The sequence below is a fragment of the Otolemur garnettii genome, unplaced genomic scaffold (genome assembly GCF_000181295.1).
Source record: "Otolemur garnettii isolate 467f Iridium unplaced genomic scaffold, OtoGar3 scaffold00015, whole genome shotgun sequence".
NCBI classification, from domain to species: Eukaryota; Metazoa; Chordata; class Mammalia; order Primates; family Galagidae; genus Otolemur; species Otolemur garnettii.
In genome coordinates this window covers 701,961-728,933 of record NW_003852410.1, presented here as the reverse complement: position 1 = coordinate 728,933, position 26,973 = coordinate 701,961, and the positions used below count along the sequence as shown (strand labels likewise).

The 26,973-nt window shown below is 53.0% G+C and overlaps 1 protein-coding gene across 4 annotated transcripts in view; it reads right to left on the bottom strand.

Annotated features, from left to right (window-relative positions):
* Positions 1 to 26,973, bottom strand: part of ATP2B2 (ATPase plasma membrane Ca2+ transporting 2) — a 180,557-nt gene that overhangs the window by 50,370 nt on the left and 103,214 nt on the right. For 3 of the 4 annotated variants that reach the window (XM_012802532.1, XM_023510638.1, XM_023510640.1), the window contains exons 4-10: positions 23,891 to 24,148; positions 22,541 to 22,666; positions 11,115 to 11,240; positions 9,401 to 9,433; positions 8,223 to 8,282; positions 2,593 to 2,634; positions 1,661 to 1,819 (exon numbers count right to left, since the gene is read on the bottom strand). In XM_012802532.1, the coding sequence (XP_012657986.1) occupies positions 1,661 to 1,819; positions 2,593 to 2,634; positions 8,223 to 8,282; positions 9,401 to 9,433; positions 11,115 to 11,240; positions 22,541 to 22,666; positions 23,891 to 24,148 (804 nt within the window). The remainder of the gene's footprint in view (positions 1 to 1,660; positions 1,820 to 2,592; positions 2,635 to 8,222; positions 8,283 to 9,400; positions 9,434 to 11,114; positions 11,241 to 22,540; positions 22,667 to 23,890; positions 24,149 to 26,973) is intronic. The other variant, XM_023510639.1, reaches the window with a different exon arrangement.

Genomic DNA, 26,973 nt, shown 5'->3' with positions numbered 1-26,973 from the left:
GACATAGTTGGGGACCTGTCCAGATCCCTTGGGGTTCCCCTTGCTGGTTCAGAACGCCCACCCCATGTCTGCTACAGGTGCTGCCACAGGTGCTGTGGAGACCGCTCACACCTGAAGCTTTCGCCCGTGGAGGAGCCCCCTTACTGGGAAGTGCCTAGGAATGATACTGCCCCAATCTGACAGCCAATATCTAGTGGTTGATGCGAGGTCCCGAAGCCCAGTCGCCTGCTGCTAGGTGGGACAGGCCCTGTGGTGTGGCTCCTGATCCAGAGCTCCCATGGGATCAGGAGAGATTGGGAGCTCCCCCTAGCCTTCACCTATGTCCTTCACCCTGCACGCCTCACCTGAGAGCACCCCTCCCTAAATCCCTCGCCCACCCAACTCTGCTTCCAGGGGATTCAGCCCAGAGAGAGGCAGAGGTGGGCTGTGAAGCCAGGAGTGCTTGCCTGGGAACTCCTTCCTTGGCAGGGCCGAGGTTAGGGGAAGCGGGGGAGGACTTGGGAGGCCATGGGGCTGTTCTCATTGCTTAGTCCCCTACCTCACCAGTGTTATGTTTCCATGGAGCCTTCTGCCTGTGACCGTGGGGATGGCAGGGATGGGGGAAATCCCTGGGTCCATCACTCCCCACCCCCACCTCCAGCTGTGGTGCCTCAGAGCTGGCTCTGTCCCTGTCTGACAGTCGCAGGGGCGGGAAGCCAGGCTCCCATCAGCCGGGAGCTGTCCCCGGGCCCCTGAGTTTAAATATAGACAGCCAAGCCTATAATTTGCCTCCCGTCCCCAGGCTGTGTGTCTATAATTAGAGCCGGGAGACAGCGGGAGCAGCATCAAGCAGCCAGGTGGGGAGGCCTTGGTGTTTGCCACATTGTTACCCAGGAAGAGAAGCCAAGGCTGTGTCAGAGGGTCAGGGCTCACCTTGCAGCTGGGGTTGGCTTCCTGGGCCAGCGGGGCTGTGCCCAGCCATCACCTGCAGCTACCACTTCAATTGGGAAGCCCAGCTTGTGTGCTCGGCTCAGACAGTGGGCTTCTCCCTGGGCTGCTGGCACTGCCGCAGACTCTTCAATCTTTCCTCCGTGCTGTGGCCAGGGTGGTCATGATAAAGCCCAAGTCCGCCCCTGCCCTCCCCTGCTCAAACCTTTTCCATAGCTCCTGCTGTCCCCAGGATAAATACTGTGCTGCCTAGAACTTCAGGCCCTGCAGGGTCTGTCCCCTCTCTAGCCACTGTGCATGCTCAATGCTCAGCGCTCTGTACATATAATCTCCTGTGAACCCCGTAACAGCCTGTGAGGCAGGGATGACCGTCACCCCGCCTGACAAAGAGACAGCGCCTCAGAGCCTCTAATTATAGACACAGCCTGGGAATGGGAGGGTAGGTGAAGTTACTTTCCCAAGTGGTCACAGCTGTTGCTGGACAAGAAAGCAGTCAGTCTGCCACCACAGCGCAGGCTTTGAGCTTTGTCTTATGCCTCATTAGTTATTAAGTGCCTACTGTATACAGGACTCAAACTGGTTACTATGGTAGAGAAAGGCAGGCCTTGGGAGACCCATGTCGTTTAAGCCCCCTACTTTGCTGATGAGGTGACTGAGGCCCACTGGGGGCAGGGCTCTGCCTGCGGTCCCACTGTGCACCCTGTGCTACCCCCTCCCCCCACTGCACACTCACCTGCCTTGCCGATCTGCACAGCCAGCTTGGTGAGCTTGCCCTGCAGCACGGATTTCTCCTTCTTGTGCATGTTGGCCTTCTTCTTGTCGTCTGCATCTCCGCCCTCGGCACTCTTGAGGGGCTGCATCTCCATGGCAGCCGCCCCATCCTGCTGTTTGGCTGCAGGGGGCAGAGCAGGTAGGTGCACACACACAGACACACGGGCACAGGTCAGCCTGCAGGGTGGGGCTGCCGGTGGCGCCCACCCTGCATGCCCTGGGGAGGTGTTGACCGCCCTGTGAGGCTGGCACGGATTCGTGATGCCCTCTGGGCACCAGTGGCACTCACTGCTTTGGGCCTGGAATCCCCCCCCTGGAATCCCTGAGCAGGCCTCAGGGCCTAAACAAGCCCCAAAGATCCTACCCCCAAATGGCCTTTTGGCTTTTTCCATATTCGGACAGGAAAGATAGGCCTGGGCTTTACGCAGTTGGCTTTTGGAGCCATGCTGTTGAGATATTAAGGAGCCACCAGACAGGAGGAAAAAAAAGGGAGGCTTAAAAGGTGCAAGAGGTCGCCCTCATGCATGGGAGCCAGGTCCTGTCCTCGGTCAGTGTGGCTTTTTCCGTGCAGGACGTACTTGTGGGCTGTGCCCTTCCAGACAGAGCGAGCCAAGCTCCCTACCCTCAATCTCGGTCTTCAGCTGACCCGGTAGCAGCGCTTAAAGGCCGGCTGAGCAGACACTGGCTGGGGTTGTTCCCTCTCCTCACCGGTGGACACCCCTGTATTTGGCCTGGCACCATTAAATTCACAGTTACACCCCAAAGTCATCAGACACCCATAGACGTGGATTGTCTGCCTCTGGCCCCAGCCAGTCTCGGCCTCTGGTGTGACTCTCAGAACCAGTGGGGAGGGGCTGCAGGGACCACAAACACCAGTTAATATGAAAGGGTTACCTTTGCTCTGGCTGCTGTCCACATTGCCATCCTGCATTTTACCTACACGACAAAGAATTTTAACAGACAACAGAGAACAGACAAGACATGGTCGGTCATCACGAAGACAAAACAGGCCATGGACATTCATGTCACAAACAGAGGAAGGGCCGTGCTGACTCTGTCCCTCTGTACAGGGACGCTGGGGGGCCCCCCCGAAACAAGAGCAAGTCTGGCCACCACCTTGCTGCGGGAGCTGTCAGTCCAGGCAGCTCTTGGTTCTCCAGGGGGCTTGGGCGAAAGGGTTTCTGTTGAAATAATTTTGGCCCTGAGCATTTTAGAGATTAAAAGGCAGAATGTGAGTGTAAAAGGGACCAGAGTCTCCTGGCAGAAGGCAGAGGTCCCCAAACCAAGCCTTTCAGGTCCCCAAATTAAGCCTCGTATGACTGATTTGGTTGGTGTATTTTAGGGGTTGAAAGCAAAGGGAAACTTGTTCAGCTGTGTCTTTTTCATTTTCTTATAAACATGGAAACAGGAGAGAGAGAGAGAGGGAAAAAGAGAGGGAGGGAGAGAAGGAGGGAGAGAGGGAGGGAAGGAGGAAGAGAGGGAGGGAAGGAGGAAGAGAGGGAGGGAAGGAGGAAGAGAGGGAGGGAGGGAGGAAGAGAGGGAGGGAGGGAGGAAGAGAGGGAGAGAGGGAGGGAGGAAGGAAGAGAGGGAGGGAGGAAGGAAGAGAGGGAGGGAGCGAGGAAGAGCGGGAGAGAGGAGAGAGAGGAAGAGAGGGAGGGAGGGAGGGAGGGAAAAAGAGAGGGAAAGAGGAGAGGGAGGAAGAGAGGGAGGGAGGAAGGAAGAGAGGGAGCGGGAGTTTCTAGAATGGAGGAGGTCAATGTAGTCCTTAGTTTCTGGCTCCAGAGAGACGATTCTACTTTCTACTTCCTTGGAAAAGTGTGAAGCCCCCCAGAGATGACCCACTGCTGAACACCCCTGAGAGTGACCAGAACACAGAGTGCACAGGGGGTCCCAGCGGTGGTCTCTGAGGGACTCTGGTGTCTGAGGGCTTTGTGAAAGTGCCCTGCTTCCCAGGGGGGAGCTGTTAACCCCTGGACAATATACAGTATACAGGCTAAGCAGGGTCACTGGCTCCCCAGGCAACCTCCGAGGGCCCAACTCTGCCCAATGCTGGGAAAGGGCTGAAATCTTGAGCTCCCTACTCCCTAATCAGGGCTTCCCTAGAGGCTCTGCCCTAGCCTCAACCAGAGGCTTGTGGCCCACGCTTGCAGTGTGGGTCCTAGTGGCCACTGCCTCTCACCAGAGACACCTACCTTTCCCTGCACCCTCCTGGCCACCAGGCCTGCAGGCTCACCTGGAACTCTGCCTGCAAGCCTTACAAGGGGTTTCAGAAGGTCAGCTAACCCTGGAGATTTGCCATGAAGGTGATTCTCACAGCTCGCATTCCCTGAGAGCCCACTGTGTCCCAGGCATATGTGGACTCCAGAATGCCATCTGATCTTCACCAGAGACTCACCTACGAAGGGTGCTCTCATATGCCTATGTACAGGTGAGAAACTGAGGCTCCGAGAGGGAGATGGCTTGCTCGGGTCTCAGTGGATAAATGGAGAGCTGGCTCCAAAGTGCGTGCATGCTTCTGCCCTGCCCTCTTTTCTCTGGAAGCCAAGTTGGGAAACCACAGCTGCCCCTCAGTCCCTCTGAGCCCAGGGGTGGGAATTAGGTGGCCCTGCTGGGACTGGATTCCTTAAGCCCTTGTTTTGCCACCAGCTAGCTGTCTGGTTTTACCTCTCCCAGCCATAGTTTCCACATCTACAAGGTGGGAGGAGACATTTACTTCCCAGAAAGCCCCCGAATTACCTTAATAATAACCATTTGCATGGTTCAGCCCTCTGCAGTTTCAAAGGGGCTTTTTGAATGTCATCTCTTGTCCGTTTTCCAAGTATCCTGCAAGCTGGGGGAGGAGGATTTTCACTGCTTTCCTTTATGGATGAGGAAACTGAGGCCAAGGGAAGTTCCTACATTTATGGAGTACCCCAGAATGACCCTGTGGCTGCCTGATTACTGAGTTTGTCACCATCACTGCACCCACCCCATGGGTGACTGGGAAGGGAGAAGTGGCATTAAGTGCAGTGCTGTTCCCACAGCTTTCGACACCCAGGGGCCAGAGGCCCACTGTGGGCTTTAAAGAGAAAGGCCCTCATGGCTTTATTGTGAAATTCTTTCTACTGGATTAGAAAACACAGAAGATAAAAGCTTTTTAGAGCAAACAGAAACGAACAATTATTTTTATTTTCTAAAATAATTTTACTTACTGGGCTCAGGGGCACCAGAGGACTCTGCTTCAATAGTTGGTTTTAGAAGGCTCACAGGGGCCTTTATTTGCATTGTATATTATCAGATGCAATAGCGGGTGTGAGTGCTCATTAAGCCAAGCTAGCAATTTCCTCTTTTATTTCCACAGTGACCACGTGGCCAGAAACATAATCACCAATGCGTATGCCGGAGGAAGGGAGCCACGTTCTGGGAGTGCATTGGAGCAGATGGCCCGGTTTCTCAAAAGCAAGGGATTTATTTGGGGCTCTCTTCATCCAACTTGGGGCTCACCTGGCCACCGACTATGTTAAGACAGCCAGCTCTGGCCCCACCTGGGGCCTGGAGGATTGGCTATATTTCAAAACAGCTAGGGATGGGGTCCAAGAAGGGGCACTGGGATGGAATGTTGGCGGCCCTTCTCTGCGGCCCATGGCTGATAAGGCTTGTCCAAAGGGGACCATTCTGTTGGTGCGCCACGAGGGACGTGAGTGTGAAGAGCATGGCTGTGCAAGGTTCCTGATAAGGTGACCTGAAACACAAGCTTCCGGGAGACAGACTGCTAGCTGGGAGGCCTGGGAAATACCACTTCTCTTCCCTGTGGTTCCACTTCCTGCTCTGTGAAATGGGCTGATGTCAACCAAGGTGATGCTAATAAAGGCCACCCATAGAGTGCCGTGTAAACACCAGGAGTTCAAACAGAGATGTACAATTAATCGTGACTATAACTATGATTATAGGTGATGTATTCATAAACATGAAAGAAAATGATCAAATAATAAGGGCAATCATAATGCCTCCAAGATAAATGGAACACACCCACCTTTCAGTTGGGGGGCTTGGGCAAGTGGGATCAAGGGGAATTTGCCACCCCAGTGAATACCTCCCCTGTGCCACATCCAAGTCATTGCAATTTGGCTCAGAAGAAGGAGAAAGAACATTTAATTCCCTCTCAATAAGGCTCAGCCCTTGCTTGGAGTCCAGAAAGTTTGTTTAAATGCAGATTTTCACTCAGTAGGTCTGGGATGGGGACCTAAGGTTCTAGACTTCTGTTCTTTTTTTTTTGAGAAAGAGACTCACTTTGTTGCCCTGGGGTTGAGTGCCATGGTGTCATCATAGCTCACAGCAACCTCAAACTCTTGAGCTCAAGTGATCCTCTGGCCTCAGACCCCTGAGTAGCTGGGAGTATAGGCATCTGCCACAATGCCCAGTTAATTTTTCTGTGTAAGTAGAGACAGGGTCTCACTCTTGCTCAGGTTGGTCTTGAACTCCTAAGCTCAAGCAATCCTCCTGCTTCAGCCTCTGAGTGCTAGGATTTCAGGCATGAGCTACCATGCCTGCACTTCTAACAAGCTCCCTGGTAATGCTCAGGTTTTGGGTCCTTTGATCAAGTGTTAAATACCAATGGCTTAGAGAACTATTTCCCAATGTGTATTGTGGGACACGCCAATCCCATGGGATTCAGCCTACAATCAAATCAGCCTGGGAAACCCTGCATAGAACTCCCCACTATGCACCCACACATTCAAGGCCCTGAGAAGTCCTGTAAGTAGGAAGAAACCTATTTAATCCAGGGACTCTTAACCATCTTTGGCCACAGGATCATTTTCTAGGGAGGAAGACCTGTCAACATGCTGGTGAAACTCGAGGACACACTCCACTGAGAAATCCTGCCTCATGAGAAGCATGGTACACATGTCAGAGCCAGCCAGGTCTGGGTTCCAGCTCTGTGACACTGGGCTGGTGTCTTGATCTCCTTGAATCTCAGCCTCCTCATTTTTAAAGTGGAGTCAGTAAAACCTGCACCATGGGGTTGTCAGGAGGATTAAATGAGAGGTGAACAGGATATGCTTGCAACAGTGCCTGGTGCCTAGTAGGAAGTCAAGAAATAAAGGCTCCCATCTTTCCTGCGATACTTGAGGTTTTCTGCTGCAGCGGGGAAGGGAAATTGCCCTTTTATCTGGAATTTGCACCTTGGAGGGGGTCTGCATGTTCACAGAGCCCAGTGGGCTCATTGCCTAGGAGGAGTGGGGGCCACCTCCTGGTTCCTTCTCCAGCCGCGGGCTTGCCCACATCGGTTCTCCCTGTCACTCCTCAGCTACCCCTCCCTGATGCGTGGTACCTCCCACTCCCCAAGCTGTCCTCCTTCCTCTTCCTGGGCCTGAAATAGATCCACACCCAAATTAGCTCTTCTCGGCAAAGTCCTGCCAGTAGAAATGCTTTATCCAGCCCCAGACACCTACTAGGTGTTTCTGTCTTTGGTCACTTTGCAGGGGGCACGACCAGAGGTCTGGGACAGGGGACAGGAAGATGGAGGAACAAGTCTCCATGTTTTGCAGGACTGGTGAGGAGCAGATGATATCTCGGCTGAGAAACCCGGAGCCCAGTACCTGGAAGGCAGTGATGCTGGAGCAGAGACTTTTCCCTTTCCTTGGCTTCTTGGGGGCAATGTTTTCATGACCAGCCCTAATGGCTCCCAGCAGTTCAGAAGTAGCCTTGGTGACTATTATGTAATCTATTTGGGGACAGTGCCTCATCTGTTGCTCTGGAGTTGGGAGGGGACAGAAACTGAAAGTCAGCTAAAGGTTTGGAGGCAAGTGAATCGAATGGTTCCTTCTCCTGTGTAAAGAGGCTCAGGTACAAACCCAGGTGCCCAGTGGCAGCTACTGCCCAGCCCACACCCCTGAGGGGCCCAGTCAGAACACAGAGATTCAGGACAAACGCTCCAGCACAGGCAACAGCAAGAAACACCAGTCCACATCCGAGGGACAGAAGTAGGCCCGAGCCCAAGCCAACCCCTGCCCATTTGCTTTGTGAAAAAGAAGAAATGTCTACTGGTGGCTCAGCCATGCTGTGGGGCAGGGCAAGGAGCTGAAGCCTGGCCTGGGTCTCCTTGCCTCGAGAGCATTTCAGAGCCCAGGAATGGGGCCTTCTCTGGGGACCCAGATGCCAGCTTCCGTCCAGGTCCTGACCCCAGGCCTTCTTCCCAAAGCCAGGGCCAGGATGAGCTTAGGAGAGGGCCATGCGAGGTGGACTACTGCTGCTTCCAGGAGGCCGGATCTGAAGCCAAAGTCATGACCTTTCCCTGGGCTCCACTTGGAGTCAAGGGCCCACAAGAGCCAGTGCCTTTTTGGTAGCCACAAGTGGGTATGGAGCTGACGCACCGGCGTGGCTCCTCTCTTAAGCTCTGGCCCTGTGTGAGAGGGTGACTGTCCGAGCGGCCCATGCACATCGGAGATCTGTGTGGTCCAGAACAGGGAGAGAAAGCCCAGAGTTGGGGCTGAGGGAGAGAGATGCCCATCCAACAAGACCCAGAACTCGCCGCCGAGACGTACCATTGACCAGGCTTGCATTTGCACTATCTGCAGCGTTTGGAGCTGCCGCACCGTCTGCTGCTGCGGGGGGCGGGTGGGAGGGATGGAAAATGCAGCGTGTCACGATGGAGAAAAGCAACAATAATAACGACATGAACCAACTTGTAGGGAAATAACACAACTCTATTCTTAAAAAATAAACGAAAACGCCATTGGAAATCAAGAAACTCAAATTTGGGGGTGAAATGTTCCCACAGAGATGCCACAGACATTGAGGGGGAAAAACTCAGACATGGAGAGTCTTTGAAATAAAATATGGAGGATGATCGGGACAGTTGGAAGGGATGGCACTGATCTGCGGAGAGGTTTGTACCCTGTGGGCCTGGCCAGCCGGGTGGGTCCCCTATCAGGGAGCAAGCATTCCATGAGGGGAAGGGATCTGCCTGCCCATTGGGGCCAGAGGGACCCATGGCCAGGAGTCAATTTCAAATACTTAGAATAGGTACTTGCTGTACAGGGTGTTCTGCAGAGCATCTGTTGATGGCAGTGACTTAAACAGATTCATGCCTTTGACTCGGGCCACTGCCCACGGCCATGCCCTCCTTCCCTAACCAGCAAGCCAAAGACTGCCTTGGGAACCCCTGTATGAGATATCTTGCCATTTAAAAGGTGACATCAAGCATGTCATATTTTGTACACAAGACAGAAAAGGCACTAGTGAGTTTATCTTAACTTAGAAATTAAAAGTGATGGGAAATGGCCAAATTCACCCCTGTCACTCTTTCCTGGGATGAGAGACAGGGTTTAATGGAGGGAGAAGAAAGAGGCCCTATTGGGTAAGACACACCACTGGGTGAGGTGAACACAGGCTCTGAAGGGTCGGGAGAGTGAAGGCCGGTCACTGTGGTGGGGAGGGAGGCGCTGTATGCCGTATGTAGGGCTGGGGGTGCTGTGGGGATGTGATGGTGCCGAGTGGCATCAGACAGTAGGTGAAGCACCATAGAGGCAAGAGGGCAGAGTGGGGTGTTGGCTCTTCCCCAGGGCTGGCATCACAGAGGTACAGAGGAGTGTCTGTGGGGGAGCCTGTAGCAGGCATGTGGCCATCCACAGCTGCATGCCGGTGGCCTGGGGGCAGGGCCTAGTGGTCAAAGGCTGCTATTTCTAAAAGCCCACCTACCCTGAGGGGGGTCTTACTGTACCTGGTAGCTGAAGGCCATCCCCTTTCTTCACACCTGTGTGATGATTTTTGAGACATGTTAATGAAGGAGAAGCACACGCAGCCTCATCTGCACACGCAAGCACACACACAGGTGCACACACAGCCACACACCCGGGCTCACTGTGAAATGGGAACATGGGGTTGGTGGGCTCTAAGCAATGTCCCTAGAGGAGGTGAGAGGGTGGAGGGCAGAGGGGGCTTAGCCCTGTCTGTACTGCTCATGGTGGCCTGACACTTGGGGCTTTCCTCAGGCTTCATCTGCCATGTCCTCTCCACATCCCCCTCTGCTGTTTACACGAGGCTGAGTCTTCTGACACCCCATCTTGCCAGGGTGCAGATGCATGGCAGCAAAGGGTGCCAACCCAGCTGCTTCCATGGCAGCTGAGGCCTGTCTTACTATGGCCATTTGAAAAAATATGGTTCTGGCCCGTAGAAGAGTATGGGGCCCTCAAGCCCCAGCAAGTCCAAGGAAATGGGCACAGGCTGCTACCTCCTGTCCAGCTGCTCAAATCCACCCAGATGCCAGCTGTCTGGGGCAGGGTCCATCCACTCTGGCCACAGACTCCAATGCAGTGCATGGACACTGTCTTGGACACTCCAGGTCTCTTGGCCAGGACTTTCTCCTCAATTTCAAACTCAGTACCCTATCGCTCTCTCCAGCCTCTTGATTTCCCAGACCACATCCCAGCACCATCGTTCCTGCTGGTGGAGCAGCCACAATCTACTTATTTAGATATCAGTTTTTGCCTTCAGGAACAAGTCATCTTCAATCCTGACCCAGCCTCTCTGCCTGACTGGCCTCTGAGAGCTAGAGGTGGCAGGGCTGCCCCTGGAACACAGGGTGGGGGGCCATCTGGACTCCCATCTCCCTTCTCCCAGCATCCCAATTCTGAAAGTTCTGGGTGTTGAAGACCCTCCCCTGGAGCTTGGGGGAGGAAACAAAAGATTGCAAATGTGAAAAAGGGCTGTTCTTGAGGCCAAGTGTGGGAGTCAGATAAGGAGTTGGCTGTGTTGGATTTGGGCCTGGCCTGATGATACCTGAACTTCTCATGTGAGGATCCCTCCCTCTGTCATGGGAGGCACCTTTAGCCTGGGTTGCCGGCCTGCTACTCCAAAGGGAAACAGTGAATACAGAATCCCACTTTCAAGGGGAGGAAGAATCAGAACTCAGGCAAGGTGGCAGCTCTAGGTGCCTTGGAGAGGGGACACATGGTGGTTGACTTGAAGCCATGTATCTGGACACCTTTCCCAGAATCTCCTCTGCCCACATCTTGGACAAGTCCCTGCTGGATGGGTTTGCAGCTCTGGTCAGCGGAGTTGACAGTAGTGTAAGGACTATGCCTGGGTGAGGATTTCTACTCAATACTGGGGTGATGATGGGACTAGTTCATGCTGGTTGTTTCTATGGCCTGAGGCCGGAGACTCAGTAACGTGGTCAGCATTCTTGGCCTGGCCCAGAAGGGAAGGAGGGGCCTCCATGACATGACTGGACAAGACAGAGACTGGGACAAGACCCTGGAGATGGAACAGACAGAGCCCACCTGGCCCTAGCAGGGCCTTGAGGTGACTGTCAGCACAGGGTGTGGACATAGAAGGCACTCAATAACTATTTTGTTGAGTGAACAAGTAAACCAAAAAAAAAAAAAAAGTGGCCTTAAGAGCTCCTCTCCTGGTCTGCAAGGGGGCGGGCCTACCTTTTTTGTCTTTCTTCTCTTCTTCTTCACCACCGGCCCCAAGCAGGGTAAAGATGATGCCAGTCTGAGAGTTCACACCCACGGCAGTCACCACCATCCGTCCTGAGCCCTCCATCACGTGGGTCCCTGGTGAAGGGGACAGAAGCCAAGTTACCAGTGCATGGCTGAAGCCCCCTCCCCAAAGGAGTAGGAGAAATGACTCTCAGCCAGCTCCTAGCTATTCTCCTGCTGAGGTCCTAGGGCACTGCCTATGATTAAGTTTCACACTGCATGTGTGTAGGGGTCCTTTTAAGATGATTTCATCTCAGGACTGTGCTAGGAGGGGCCTGGGTTGAAGCACTGCTATCCCTCAGTTCTCAGGCCATCAAACAGCTCCAGACCCACCACCTGCTGATCCCTGGAGGGTCACGTCTTTCCTCTGTCTCATTCTCCACCTTCCTCTCCCACCCTCACAGGCCACACAGGGACAGGTCTCTCCCTTCCTTATTGAGGACATTTACAACCACATCTCAACCTGCTAATTCTGCAATCAGTAAAGAAGTGTCAACTAAGCCCTGGATACAACTGCTTAAAACAGGGTCCCCAATGTCCACCCTACTCCCATGGATCTGTGGAAGGAATTCAGAGGTCTGTGAACTTAGATGAAAAAAATTACACCTTTATTTTTACAAATCTATAACTAAAATTTAGTGTTTTCCCTACTATGAACTTAGGCAATAACTCCAGGAGTATTTCTGGTGCCCACGATGCCATTACACACATTATGAAAATCACAGATGTCTTTTTCATGTCACTGTACAGCTGTTGCAGGATTGTTGACCTGCGTCCCTATTTCACCACTAGGGCAGATCTTGTTATTCAGTGTGCTAATTAGGAAATACGTACATTACCACACTTTTTTTTTTTTTACTACTCAAACTATGTCAGGATAATTGGTTTCCTTTGTGAGCCAATATATTTCATTTTTTGCTCTTTAAAACTTTATTCTGAATAGGGATGACACATGATGAAAGCAGACTTCTTCAGGGGTCCATGCTGGAAGAAAGGTTAAGAACCCTTTCCCTAGAATTTTTGATTTCTCGAACTGGGCTACAAAGGGCCCTGGAACTCTTTCTCGGGGGTAGGAGAGGCAGCTGTGGGGGGCAAAGGAGGCCTTTGGTCAGAGGGGCTCTACTTTTGTTTTATCGTTGGAGTTTCTGCATCAGGTCTTGTTTGACAAGAGATTCTTGTTGTTGCTTGAAGACTGGCCCCTTTGCCCTTTCAGTGGTCTGCTCGAGAGCATGCAGGGAGCTTGTGGCCCAGAGGGGGAAAATGTGGTCTCTACACTCAATGGGACATCATCTAGCTTTAATGGATAGTGCAACATGTATGGACCATGAAGACATTAGAATATGTGAAATCAGCCAGTCACAAGGGGACTATGAGCCCCATATGATTTCCACTCACACAAGCTCCCTAGAGTGATCAAATTCGCAGAGACAGAGACTAAAACAGTGGGTGCCAGGGGCTGGGGGAGGGGAAGGGGAGTTAGTGTTTCATGGGCAGTTTCGGTTGCGGAAGATGAAAAAGTTCCGGTGATGGGTGGTGGTGATGGCTGCACAGCAGAGCCAGGTGGGCATAGCCACTGGCCACCGCTGCCCTGACCTGTGTGGTGCTGCCTGCACAGGGCTCAGGGCACATGCAGGGAGCCCCCCCTGCTGGTAGTCCTCTCCTGACTAAGGAGTTTGAATTAGTGACGCTGGCCCTCCAGGCATCCTTTGATTTTATTTTATTTGTTACTACCCGGGGCAGAAAGTGCTCTACAATGCAGCACACACTTCCTCCTCAAAGGAAGAATCCCATCCGTGCCCAGTGCAGTGTCTTAGGCCACCCTGCCGTGCAGGAAGCTCAGTGGCAGGTTGCTAGACGGGATCGCTGGGCTCTGGCAGCCATGATCCTGATGCCTGATGCTCCAGGACTTGCTTCTGGCACTCACTTCTGCTTTTTAGAGTTTTCCCTTCTTTTCCCTCGAGACTGGCTGCCACCTCTGCCTGTGTTCAGTTAACCTGTCTCCACCAGTCTCTTGTTGTTTTCCAGTTTGCTTCAGATTTGAAGTCCAGGTGAGCAAACTCATTAGAATTGCTTCCAGAATAGAAATCCAGGGGTTCTGAGTCAGGACTCAATGTACTTTCCTTATGCAAGAAACCTGTTTTCACTTTTCAGTGGTGTCACCCACGCTGCCCGTCCCTTTCCTTCTAGGATCTGGGTGATACTTTGATGCTGTAGTGTGCTTCTGTGTGTGAGCGGGTGTTGCTCGGGCCTCTTGGCTTCTAAGATCTCTGGATCTTAAAGTGCTTTGCAGACAGACACTGTCCAGTGGAATCCTTTAAGGCAGGTAAATGTCAGCCTGTCCACGCACAGACATAGAAACCTCTGAGAAAAGGCTCTCAGAGGGGATAGCAAGTCCAGCAAGCTGGAACAGAACTCAGATTCTTAGAGGGTGAGCTCTTCGGCTGTTCCCAGGACAGTAAGACAGTGGTCTTTTGTCCCTGGCCAGGGAATAGTGGGGAACACAGAATGAACTCAGACACGGGCTCCAGGCCTGGCAACTTCTCCTGGAGCCCACCTGCTCCTGCCATGAGGCCCAGTAAATGGAATGTTGGTCACTGTGATAACTTGCTGACAAAATGCTTTCTCGGGCACCGGCTTGGCGTATGTGGGGGCTGGGAGGAGGGGTTGTTGAAGATCAGCATTAGACAGATGAGGAAACTGAGGTCACATGGGCAGAGGTCTCTGGAGACTCTTCCAAGGACAGGACGAAGCACACTTTGCTGCATTTGCAGAGTCCAGAAAGCAGTGGCTGCCTCCCGAGCTAACTTCCAGAGGGTGCCTGCTATGTGCTGGGCGTGTGCTGCCCTCCGTGTGCCATGGCCTCAGCTAGTCCCCACACTAGAGGAAACTGAGGCTCAGATGGGAGCAGCAGCTTGCCCAGGGTCACCCCGCTGAGGAGGTGCAGAGCCAGGACCTAAACTCTCTGCTGTCCTTCAAGCCTGTCGTCTTTCTCCTTTGCCCCAGGAGACAAGGTCTCAAACACATCAGGAAAAAGGTTTGCTACAAAATGAAAGGATTGATCCTCTGGCCTGGGTGGCAAGAGAGAGACCACTCCCCACCGCCCAGGAGTAGACAGGATGGAAAAAGGTACAGGGGGCCAATTTCCACCCAAGATAATCAGACCACCCTTCCCCCAAATAATCACCTTCTAATCTAATCACTCCCATTGTAGCAGGGAGCTGGAGGCTTGACACCTGCACCTAGTGGGGGAAGGCCCAGCACTCCCTGCCCAGCCTTGAAGAAGCCCAGGGTCCCCTCCAGATCCAGCGTAGCCAGGGAAAGGGGAGCTGGGGACACCAACCTCCTCCTCTGGCCTCTCTCCCTCTGCTCTGGCAGCATCCTCCCAGTACAGACACTCTCCCTGAGGTCCAAACAGCTGCGTCAGTGCCACCTCGGTCAGACCCCCAGGCTTCTTCTGGCCCTTGGCTACTGATTCCTGCCCTGTGGACTCTGTCGCTACAGCGTGCACAGCTCACCGGCCTCTGTGTCCAGCCCCTGGGTGCTGGCTCACCGTTTTCATCTGCCTGAGTGTCTTCCCTTCATCTTTTGTCCAAAGCCCCTGCTCAAGGCCCAGGGCAAGTGTCTCTCTCCCACAGGTGGCGCCCTGCCTCTCACAGGGGGACTTCACCTGTCTCCTCTGAACCACCCCCACAGTCTTCCCTGGGGGTGTTGCCAAGCCTGGCTTCCCCTCCAGATGTGAGCCCCTCGAGGACAGGGTCTGAGTGTGTCTCTTCTTGGCCTCCCTGGGCAGAACCTGGCTTGGAGGTACAACTTCTGCACCTCTTTTCCCGCTACCTTCTTTTCTGTGCTTTCCATGAAGGGTGCATGCTACATTTGTAACAGAGAAGGCCCACGCACACCCCCGATCAATCACCTGTGCGGTTTCACAAGCGTCCCCCCCCACTCCTCACTGGGCTGAGCTGTTTTCTCTACTAGGCCTTCTGAGCACCAGCCACTCCTCCCGCCAGGGGAAGCCTCCAGCTGCTGCTCTGCCTGACCCAGCCCCAGGAGTCCCTTGAAGAGGGACGCTGGTATGAGGGCCGAGGTGCCGAAGACCGGGAAACACGCATGCCAAAGGGCAGAGGACTCAGCTCTCAGAGGAAAACCACAGGCCTCTGGGCAGGGGCGGAGGTGAGAACCCTTTTAAAAAGGAACCCCAGGCTCCTTGATCTGTTGGGTGTAACGAGCCAGGCCTCTCTCTGGACAGGGCAAGGGGTCTTCTAAAAAGTCTCCTTCAGTGGAGAGAGGCTGTGATGAAGGGACCACGGCTACTTCTGGGGGTTACTCTCTGCTTTCAGGTATAAGTGCCAAATAAAAAGTATGATTCCAGCCCAGACGCCATTCTTTCCCTCCTGCAGTTAGTAACGGTGACAGTGCACGCTCGCAGGGCACTGCACAGTAGGCAAGTGTCCTCCTCACAACAGCCCTGCGAGGTAGGTTTTGGCACGAGCACGACTCCAAGCCTCTCTGCTCCCTGTGGCCTTTCTGGCTTAGAAAGGTTGAGTGATGGCCCAGGGTCACACAGCTGTGAGCGGTGGAGCCGGGACTTGAACCCGTGCTCTATCCACTACACCCCGCTGCCTCTCATGGAGAAGAGGCAGGGTAGTGTAATGGAGAGAGTGCGGGCCGAGCAGCAGACCGGGCCTTCCGCAGTCACGGTGTCGTCCTAGGCTTCCTGGAGGCAGCGGCAGTGGCAGCAGGGCTGGCTGTGTGGTGCCGGGCCTTCTGCGTGGCAGGGTGGATAGCAGGCATTGGCATGTGGATGGAGTCCCCAAAGGGTTTACTGATGTCCTGTGTAAAACTCCTGTTGTTACCCCTAGACCTGGGTGGTGACGCAGTGGGAAGGAGATCCTGCTGGGGGCTGAGCCCATTGGCCTGCTGGGACCAGGCCCTGCTGCCATTTGAACACAGCCCAGCACCCCAGGCCCCTGCCCAGCCCCATGCACTGCCACATCAATGGCATCTACTCGTGTTTGTCCCAGTGGAAGTTACTACATGATGCTTCAGATGGGCCACATTACTGGACAATAAACTCCACACACTGTGCAGGCAGGGACCTCCCAAGCGAGGGGGAATAGAAGGCTGGGGTCTCACTCCTGCCCTGGCCCTGCCTTCCGTGGGGCCTTACACTTCTGCTCTGGGCCTCAGTTTCCCCAGCTGCAAACTGGGACAAGATCAGTGTTCTCTAGGGATCTTTGAAGCTCTTAAAATGTGGCACAATCATGAGCTGGGTGTCTGTCCCTTATAAGAGGGATCATAGTTGGGACTTTCTCAGAGACTCATGGCCTGGGAGGATTATAGAATAGTGGCCTTCCAGGAAGACAAAGACTAGATGAGGAGCTGCTCCATGCAAAGGGTTCTGGCATGGAGGACACTCACTGCAGGGACAACAGGCATAAAGTGACCTGGACAGTGCATAGAATGCACCCAGTTCCCAGAATGTGATGGCTGTGCTGTGAGTATGCCTGGGAACGTTCTCGCTCTTGGCAGATAGACCCAAAGTGTTGAGGGGACAGGGCCGTCACACTCACCTGACGAGGGCTAGAGTGAGACTTGAGAGACAGCAAGGGGCAAAACAAGAGTGACAGTGGAGTCAGGGTGATGGGCAGGCCTTTGTTCTTTGTGCTGTTCGTGCATCCTTTCTTTTCTTTTCTTTCTTTCTGTTTTGTTTTTTCTTCTTTAGAGACAGTCTTACTATGTCGCCCTGGGTAGAGTGCGGTGGCGTCACAGCTCATAGCAACCTCAAACTCTTGGGCTTAAGCGATTCTCTTGCCTCAGCCTCCCAAGTAGCTGGGACTACAGGTGCCCGCCACAACGCCTGGCTATTTTTGTTTTTGTAGTTGTCACTGTTGTTTAGTTGGCTGGGCTGGGTTTGAACCCACCAGCTCCAGTGTATGTGGCCAGCGCCCTAACCACTGAGGACAGGTGCTGAGCCCTTGCAACCTTTCTGAAAGTTTGAAATGATCTTAGGTTACTGAGCTAAGAAGATACGCCTGGGTCAGAGTTTGCATGCTAGGGCCTACCCATATGTTGTTTGACCTACACGGACTTTTAAAAATCGGATTTTTTTGCTAATATGTAAACATCAGGAGACTGTACATGCAGATCTGGGTTCCTAGCTCCTCTTGCAAAGTGAACATTGAGGTGACATTGGGCAATGGGAAGCAGTTGCCACCATGGTTTGGTGCCCACACTCTCCCCGCCTGTCTTTGCAGACATGTGAGTTTGCACTTCCTGAGCATTTTTACTCTGCCCAGTCTGAAGATGTATCAGACATGGGCCTGTATCCACCTATCATCTTGGGGGACAGATCTTTGTCATTTCTTGGGGCCCTGAGCACTGGGGCCATCTGGTCTGCCCCTGTTTGTCAGATGGGGAAACTGCTGGTCTGAAGGGCAGAGGCGCGAGCCAGGGGAGGGCTGGAACCTGGGTGTCTGGCTTCCAGGTGTCCTGCTGGTTCTACACCACACAGCATCTCACACCTGCAGAGTTTGCAAAGGCCAGGCACATCTGTTCATGCCTGTGGTCCCCACAACAGCACCGTGGGGTCTCCAGTGGGCGCCCCACCAGCTCCTCCAATGCCTAAATACTCTCGGAGGCTAGGAGAGGTGAGGGGACACGTCCAGGGTCACAGGCCTATCATAGCTGGACCAACTCCCTGGAACCAGGTGTTCTCTGCCCTCTGCTAGGTGGACCCAGTGCGTCAGATGCCCCTGGTGGGTTTCTGAACCATCGGGAGGACCCTGAAAACACCCAGCCCCATCTTTCCCTATTCCTTGAGGGTTATCCAACCAGAAGGCCAGCAAGCCTTCCCAACGTATGTCAAGGGTCCACGGTGTCTGGTCATGCACAAAACGAGCATCCAAATGTCTATTATGCAGTGAGTTCAGAGCACTGGGGAAGACAGCAGTCAAGGAAAAGCCCCTGGAGGAGGCAGGCTGAGGCAGGCTGGTGCAGGCTGATGGTGGAGGGGAAGGGGCATCCCAGAGAGGGAAAAGGGATGAACGAAGAGAGGAGAAATGGAAATTTCTGGAGGCTCCACGCTTCAACACTGTGCATGGGCTGGGCTTACTATCTCATTTTGCAAAGGAGGAAACAAAGGCTCAGAAAGGAGGAGAAGCTTGTCAGGCGCCCCCACCCAGGAGGCGCAGAGCTGGGAGTGGACCCCAGCCTATCTCACCCCTTAGTCCAGGCTCCATGCAAGGAGTGGGGATGGGAACCAACCCATCTGGAGCCTCCCCATGCCGGCACTGTGCTAGAGGATCCACCCACATCACACCACCCCCAACATCCCTCTTGTCCTCACAGGGAAACTGAGGCTCAGAGACATGAACTCACGTACCCAAAGTCACACAGCAAGTTCACTCCAGCACTCAGGCTGGGTCTCTGCTCTTTCTACAACACTGCACAGCTGCTTCCTGGGGAGGACAGTGCCTAAGGTCTGCAAGGGCCAAGGAAGAAGCTGGGCACAAGCTCCTGAGCTCCCAGTTGCTTGGGCCTGTCTGGGTGGGAGGATGGACACAGAAGCAAGTCACAGTGTCTGTCTGTCTGTACACAGCCAAGGACAGAAAGTGCCAGGATTGCAGATGGATGTTTTTCCTTATCTTATTTGGGATGGTTTGCACACTGCAAAACTCAGTCAGCAGGACAAGTCTGTGCCTGAATGGGCCAAACACAAAGTGGAGCGGCCCAGGTTGAACGGCGGGTCCCAGGCAGTCAAGGGGTGACTGCTACAGGGCAGTGGGGGTCAGGGAAGCCTTCATGGAGGAGGTGGGGCTGAGCAGGTGGGCAGAAGGTAAATGAAGGAATAGCCTCACAGAGGCAAGTTGGAGAGAGCAAAATGAGGTGGGGTCTGTAGAGGTGTGGGGGTGGGGCAGGGATGGAGTGCAGCGAGTCAGGGCTGGGAGGGGCAGTGAACCCCCAATACCCCAACCCATAGACTGTCCAGGCCCTTCTCACACACAGTGAGTAACAGGGAACCTGCTACCTTTCGGGCAGCCTCCTTTGCCCTGGAGCAGCACTTCTGTCTGTTACAAGTTCTTCTCTTCTTTTCTTTTTTTTTTTTGAGACAGTCTCACTGTCACCTTTGGTAGAGTGCTGTGGTGTCATAGCTCACAACAACCTTAAACTCTTGGGCTCAAGTGATCCTCTTGCCTCAGCCTCCCAAGTACCTGGGACTATAGGTGCCTGCCACAACGCCCGGGTATTTTTTTAGAAACAGGGTCTTGTGCTTGCTCAGGCTGGTGTAGAACTCTGGAGCTCAGGCAATCCACTCGCTTTGGCCTCGCAGCATGCTGGGATTATAGGCACGAGCCACCTCACCAGAATTCTTCTCTTTCTAATCACCCTTCTTTCTACTGGGCCCACGGCACCCTTTCGCAGCCTTCTCCCCATGAGTTTGAGCAGAGCCACACTCCCTCACCCCTCCAATCCGCCAAATTGGCTGCTGGCACGCCCCTGCGTTTTGTTTCCTTTGATCTACTTCATCCTGCACTCTGTGGCCATCCTAGCGAGTCCTGACTCTTGCTTTCTTTTTGCCACCCGTGCTGCACCTGTGGTCTCCGTGAGTCTGAGGGGCACAATTTCCATGTTGTGACAGGTGAGAGCTCCAGGTGAGCTTGCTAGACACCTGCCACTAGATTACCAGCGACCCAAGAATCAGCATGAGCCGGCTGAGATCACTGGGCTCCAGAGTATCCTCCTCCTCTTTGCTCATAAAGACAAGCCAGGGCACTGGCTGCTGCCCCTGACATCAGAGGCCCCAGGCCTACTCCATCTACCTGGACTTCCTGACAGCCATATAGATTGAGACAAAGGCTGCTGGTTCAACTTGGTCCCAGGGTGCCCATGGTGGCTACTTGTGGTTACCCTTTCTTGTCCCATTGTTGGCAAGCCACCACTCCTGAGCTGACTGGGAATCTTGCCAAGGATCAATGCTGTCCCCTGTGGCCTGGAAGTCACAGGACTCACTGCAAGTTCCACTGAGGCTTGGAATATCCCTGTCCCCTTTTTCTTCTCCATGGAGGGGTGAGCTCCCTCCCTTCTCTATTGGTTTTCAGGCCTTGGCTCTCCTGTAGGATGCCTTGGTCTTCTGGGACTTCTGCCTGCTTTGGAGACATCTGTGGTCCCTCCCCAGTTACATGGTCTTCTCCTTGACCGATGAAGGGACACGGAGCCAGAGAGGTACTCACTGAGCCGCCGAAGCTTCGCCTCTCTCTGTTTCTGGCCCTGAGCAGGCCTCTGCTCCTGTTCTCTGTCTGGCATTGTTTATATTTGGCACCTCTGAGCCCTTTGGGCCTTGCTATCTCTTCCCAGAGACCTGCTATCCCATGACTCACCCCAGATCAGCTGGCTTATTTCCTTTCTCTCTCTGCCCACCCAGGTCGTTTCCAGGGTCTCTGCACCTGCGCCTGCTGCCTTGGCAGGCTGGGATGCGGTAGGGCCAGTGATTCTGAACATGTTCTCTCTCCAGTCTCCTGCCAGCATCCTTCCTTCATCCCCCTTCTGCAAACTGCCTGGAGCCTTCACCACCCATACACTTAGGCTACCCTGGGCTTCCACAGATCCACACAACACACCCAGCCACTTCTCCCAAGGATGAGTGCCTGTCAACCACATCATCCCTGAGGTCAGAACCAGGGCCACAGGGCCATGACCATTTCCTAAGCTTTCCTGTGGTTCTGTGTTCTAAGAGGGCATTCCGAGAGTTCCATGATCTCTCCATCAGACCCCAGGGCCTTTGCACTTGCTGTCCTTCTGTGTGGAATGCTCTTTCTTCTCATTGGTCTGGTTTAGGTCAAATGTAACCTTCTCAGACAGGCCTCCCCTGACCAGCTAAGATCCCTGTCCCCTTCCTCTGGGTCTCTCTATCTTCTACAATGAATGGTACCACATCTTCCTCTGACTGACTCTCTGAAATGACCTCACACATTTGCTTGCTTGTTCCTTTATTGGATTCTCCTTTACTAGATTCTAAGCTCCAGGACAGCAGAGACCTTGTTTGTTTCCTTAACCACTGGCACGCAATGGTGCTTAATAGATGTTGATTGAGTAAATTCTGGATAAGAGAGTCAGCCTTGATTCTCATTCCTCTCTGTCACCTACTCAGAAGACTTGCTGATATTTCCTTTTGTTTTAACCAGACACTCCACATACCTTTAGATCTCTGTGCCTTTGCATATGGTTGCCTCTGCCAGGAGGGTGCTTTCTAGACTTAGCGAGCTCCTACTCATCCTTTAAAACCCAATTCAGCACCACCTCCTCTGGGGAGCTTTGCTCCCTCTTGGCTTCCTCACAACATCTCCCTCCCACATCCACTGTGGCACTAGCTGTCTGTAGATCTGCTCCCCATGCAGGCTGGGGCTCCCACGGGCAGGGACTAGGTCTGAGTCATAGTTGCAGTGGGGAGTCCCTGGGCTCAGCCTGAGGCCTGGCCCTGAGCAGCTTTCTGGAGGATGTTTGCTGAGCACCGCTGGCTGGTAAGGCCCTTGGGTGTCCTTGTGGGAAGGGTGACACCTGCCGGAAGGGTTACTCTTACAAGGTCTCCTCACCTTTTCTCTCACCTGCTGCGGGAGCCAGAGTGAACTTTGAATGTAAATGTTATCAGCTCACTACTTGAAATCATTCAGGAGCGTCTCTCTCACACTAGGAATGATTTCCAAACTCTAACCATGGCCCATGAGGCCTAACATCTGGCCTTTCCATGCTCTCCATTTTGCTTGACTCCCAGTCTGGTCCCGCCTCTGGGACTGTGGCCTTGCTGCCCCTGCTGCCTGGCGTGCTCTTCCCTGGGCAGTCACAGGCCAGCCCCTCTCATCATCCACACTTTCCCGTACTTTGTCGCCTCCCTGCCCTCCCAGCCCCACTGCCCTGTTTGTTTTCTCCAGACTCCTGGCCCTTCTGGAAGTTTTGCATCGTCTCTGGCTTCTCACCCCACTGCAGGCTCCTCGGGGCTGGGGCCTTGTCTTCCTCATTCACTGCTGTAGCCATAGTACCTGGCCTAGTGCCTGGCACACAGTAGGTGTTCACAATGACTGTTACCTGATTCTTTCGAATCCCTGATGTGAAGGGGCTCCAGAAAACTAAGACACTGCAAGGTAAGTGCCTGAGGGTAGGGCTTTTTGTCTAGTTTATTCACTCCCTGGGCGCGGAGTGTTGCTGTCTGTTTGGGAAAAAGGGATGTGTTCTCATTAGGGGCTGAGCTGGCCAAGATCCCAGAGCCAAGCATCAAAGTCTCTGTGATCATTCAGCCTCATGAAGGGGAAACACAGGTGTTCCCCTTCATACTGGGCGGGAACCAGCAACGGTAGCGTGCCCACCACTGGGCTGCAGCTCACCTGACAGCAGCATGGGGTCCTTGTCCACGGACTTGCGCACCTGGTCAGATTCCCCAGTCAGGGAGCTTTCATCGATCTTGAGGTCATTGCCCTGGATGAAGAGGCCGTCGGCAGGGAGGAGGTCACCTGGTGGGAGGAAGGGGGGGAGTCAGTAGGTTTTAGGTGGCTGGAGAGGCTGAACTTTCTCCTAAAGGTGTGATTATGAGGGAAGGTTCACCATGGAGGAACAGATGTCTACAGCTCCCAGGGTATCGGCACCAAGTCGGCGTCTGTTGAAGGCCAGAAGGCAGCGTAAAACTGGAGCGTGGTGAATGGTACAAGGCCTAGAGGGCTGGAGCTGGGCCCAACAGCAACTCTAGCTCAAGTGGACATGTACTTTATGAAGTCTTTCTCTTGGCTTGGCTTGGATTTGAAGCCTGGTTTACTTAATGATTTGTTTTTCTCTAGTTTCTGTTACAATTTAGGGAAATGCTTTTTTTCCTTTCTTTTTGACACCTTCAGTTTTAGGGAAATTCTTTTGGAAAGGACTGGTCTGTCTTGGTAAGGAAAGTTAAGCCCTCTAGGGCTGAGAGAGGAGGTGCATCCGATCTCTCCTCTACCTCCTGCCTCTACTTACATCGGGCATGTCTGGTCCAAACCAGCTGTCTGCTTTCTCCATGGCAGTAGCACAGGCCCAGAATGTTCACCCATCTACTTCTGCTCCCTCTAACACCTCCTCAACAGCCACATCAGGGATGGAAAACAGATTTAACCTCATAAACGTATTCTGAGGATTCACGGTCCTTAGAATGTTGTGTTGAGAAGGCGTCTCAGGCTGTAGCCAGGCTTTGTGTTGTGATTGATTAGTAATGTCTGCTAGAGGTAGCAGTTTGGAGAATTGTGGCACATGTCCCATGTATTTGCCATTTCTGATTTATTTATTTATTTAGAGACAGAGTCTCACTTTATCGCCCTTGGTAGGGTGCTGTGGCATCACAGCTCACAGCAACCTCCAGCTCTTGGGCTTAGGAGAGTCTCCTGCCTCAGCCTCCCGAGTTGCTGTTACTACAGGTGCCCGCCATAACACCTGGCTATTTTTTTGTTGCAGTTTGGCTGGGGCTGATTTCAAACCCACCACCCTCGGTATATAGGGCTGGCACCCTACTCACGGGCACCACCTGCCATTTCTGATTTAAATGGATTATGATCTAATCTCCTCCAGGAAATGCCCTTCTACTTCCTTGGGAATATTTTGGGATCAGCCTTTAGGAATCCACCCCCTTCCTGGACCAATCTCTGTATCTGCCTGTTCCATCCTACCTCTGTGCAGACTCTAGCTCTAGAATCTGGCTGTGAGGCTGAGACACTTACCATATTTGACTTGGGCAATGTCCCCGACCACAATCTCAGCCACAGGGATCTGGACGACCTGGCCAGCCCGGACCACGGTGAACTTCTGCTCCTGCTCAATGCGGCTCTGCAGGCCCCGGAACTGTTTCTCTTTGCTCCAGTCATTGAAGGCCGTGACCAGGACCACGCAGATGACCGAGAGGAGAATGGCTGCCCCCTCGATCCAACCTGCCTCTGCCTCTCCTTCATCTTCTGCCCCACCCTGGGCCGTCGCGCATCCTGCAACAGCAGAAGGAAGCAGGCAGCATGAGAGCTGGCCAGACGGGAGAGGCCTTGTGGGCCCAGATTTAAAGTCCAGCCCTTCCAAGTGACAAATGCTGATACACGGATGATAATAATCCATTTATTCAGTGTGTCTGGGTACTAGGCCCTGTGCAAAGTGTCTCACACAGATCATCTCCCAGGATACTCATGCTGCCCATTTCACAGACATGGAAGCTGAGGCTTCTCAGAGAGGTCCAGTGACTTGCCTAAGCAAGGAAGGGCAAGCAGGGAGCCAGGATGTGGACCCAGGCAGCTGGCTGCGGAGCCCACCATCTTAGCCACTTGGATTCCTGCCTTTGCTCCAGCTGTGAGATCTTGGGCAAATGATCCCGCCTCTATGAAGAAGCTCATTCTTCTCATCTGCAAAATGAGAAGAATATTCTTTGTCTTGGGGACGTATTGTGTGGGCTGGAATTTAATGAGAAGTTCATGGAGTCTCCAACATGGACTGGGCACAGAGGAGAAAAAAAAGAGAGAGAATTTCCCCTACTTAATGAGAAAAGAAAAATAATTTTCTCTAATTGATGAGAAAAGAAAAATAAATTTTCTCTAACTGATGAGAAAAAGAGACAAAGTGAGGTTTCTCACAGAATGAAGGCAACCAGCGTAGCACGGGCTTTGGGATCTCACGTGCATTTTTGCTGATGTTCTTTCTTTCCGTTCTTCTAGTGACCATGAGGCAGGTCAGGTAGCAGGGCTGGAGGCAGGAGCCACGGCCTGCAGACCTGCTGTCAAAAGAACTTGTTCTAATACTGCTGCTGCCCCTGTGTGATCCTGTGTAAGTCACAGCCTGCCCCCACCTATGCTTCAGTGGCCTCATCTGCAAAATAGGGATCATTGAGACCCCCTACCTGGGCCCAGGGAGAGGGAGGTGCTCAGCATGCAGGACGTTCTAACTCAGGCCTTGTTGGACTTGAGCTGAGGAGTGAGCCCCAAGCCCCACTGCACAGCAAGGTTACTGACATCGAGCTGCAGGCCACTTTTCTGGTATACAATCACCTTGCATCCCACACCCTTGCACCATTGAACCTCCCAGTTTAGACCCCTAAACTCTGGGTTTTCCAGGTCTGCAGGGTGAACATAAAAAGAAAAACATCAGGCACATCTGATCTGAAACCTCAGACTCAATGGCAGGGAGGTCCTGCTAGTGAGGTGTTGAGCCTTATGGCCCTCTCAGCCTCCCCTCTATCCTTCCAAGGATCCTGAGAGTGAGAGGTATTACCCTGCTTACAGAGGCCCAGAGAGGTGAGGTGCTACAGCCAAGATGAGCCCAGGCCTTTGTTTCCACTGGGGTTGGAAGAGTGACTGACCATATCCATGGAAAGTGACTTTGGGCAGCATCTGACCATCCATCCCTGGAAAACTCAGAGTGATTGTCTTCCATGAGGCCTGGGAAGGGGCCTGGGCAGGGGACCGGGTAAGGGACTAGGCAATGCACAAAGTCTTCTGTGTGCTAAGTATCCACTTGAATCCTCAAACTGGCCGACAGAAGGAAAGTGATTCAGAGAGGGGTAGTGACTCACTTGAGGTCACACAGCAGATAAAAGGATTTAAATCCAGCCTTGGTGTCTGACACCAGATCTGGCCTACCCACTACCTTTGAGCCCAGTGTTTCTCTCTGCCATGTTTGCCAAAGGTCCACGGCCAACCATCTGAAATCTAATTCAGTCTCAAAGAAAAGAGAATAGCAGTTTCAAGAGACCCCAGTGGAAGCTTCTGGAAATCCAGGGATAAGGAGCAACATGACAAAAAAGGGGAATGTTTGGTGGCATGTGACTCCTGAGACGGTTGGGGCTCAGCTGGTGGGACCAAACTTGAGAAGGTACAGAATCGCTGTGGCCCAGCAGCACGTGATCCTGGAAAATTCCAGGTCTGTACACTGGTAAACAATGTCATCATGTGGGGTTCTCCAAGCCACCTTCTCTCCCATTGGGAGTTTTAGACTTTTCCAGTAATTTAAAGCTGTTTAAAAGGACTGGCCTTGGTGATAATGGTAATAATAATCATGCTAATGATAACTGACATGGGCCAGCCCCAAGTTCAAATCCCAGCTGTGCTACTTAATTGCCATGTGCTCATCAGCTAGCTAGCTATATAACTACTGTGCCTCGGTCTTGGTTTTCTCCTCTGTAAAATGGGAGTAATAATAGGCCCTCCCTGGTAAGGTGGTTGAGAGCACTGAGAGAGCCTTCACATGAGACCCCCTGCAGTGCTAAGCATACAGTTAAAGCTCAGCTAAGCTGTGGCGGCTTGGTCCCCAGTGTCTGGGCGCCTTACTGCACTTCATCCCATGGGCCTGTCTCTATGGAGCCCTGGGTCCCACAGTACAAAGGGAAGTCCAGCTGGATTTCAGTAACTAACATGTGACAACGGGACAGGAGAGGAACTAGGGCACGGTGCCCCCGCATATGACACCAGTGGAGAGAGAACCCAAAGACTAGGAAACAGGTGAACCTTGCCCAGAAGCAAGAGAGTATATGGAAACGTGTTATCATGGGGCCCAGGGCAGCGTGGGAGGAAGGAGTGATCTGAGGAACAGAGTCCAGTGGTTCGTTTTATAGGATTTCTGTGATTCCCTGTTCCTTGCTATATGCTTTGTAAATGGGAAAGCTGTTATTTTCCCTGTTGTGTGCTTCCTCAGTGGGGCCGCTGTTTGGGTAGTTACTGGAGCATTTGATCACTTAGAGGCAAGACAATAGAATTGGGCTCTGGAATTAGAAAGACCTAGCTTCAAATCTAAGCTCTGCTGTGTGGCCTTAGGGAAGTGACTTGGACTCTCT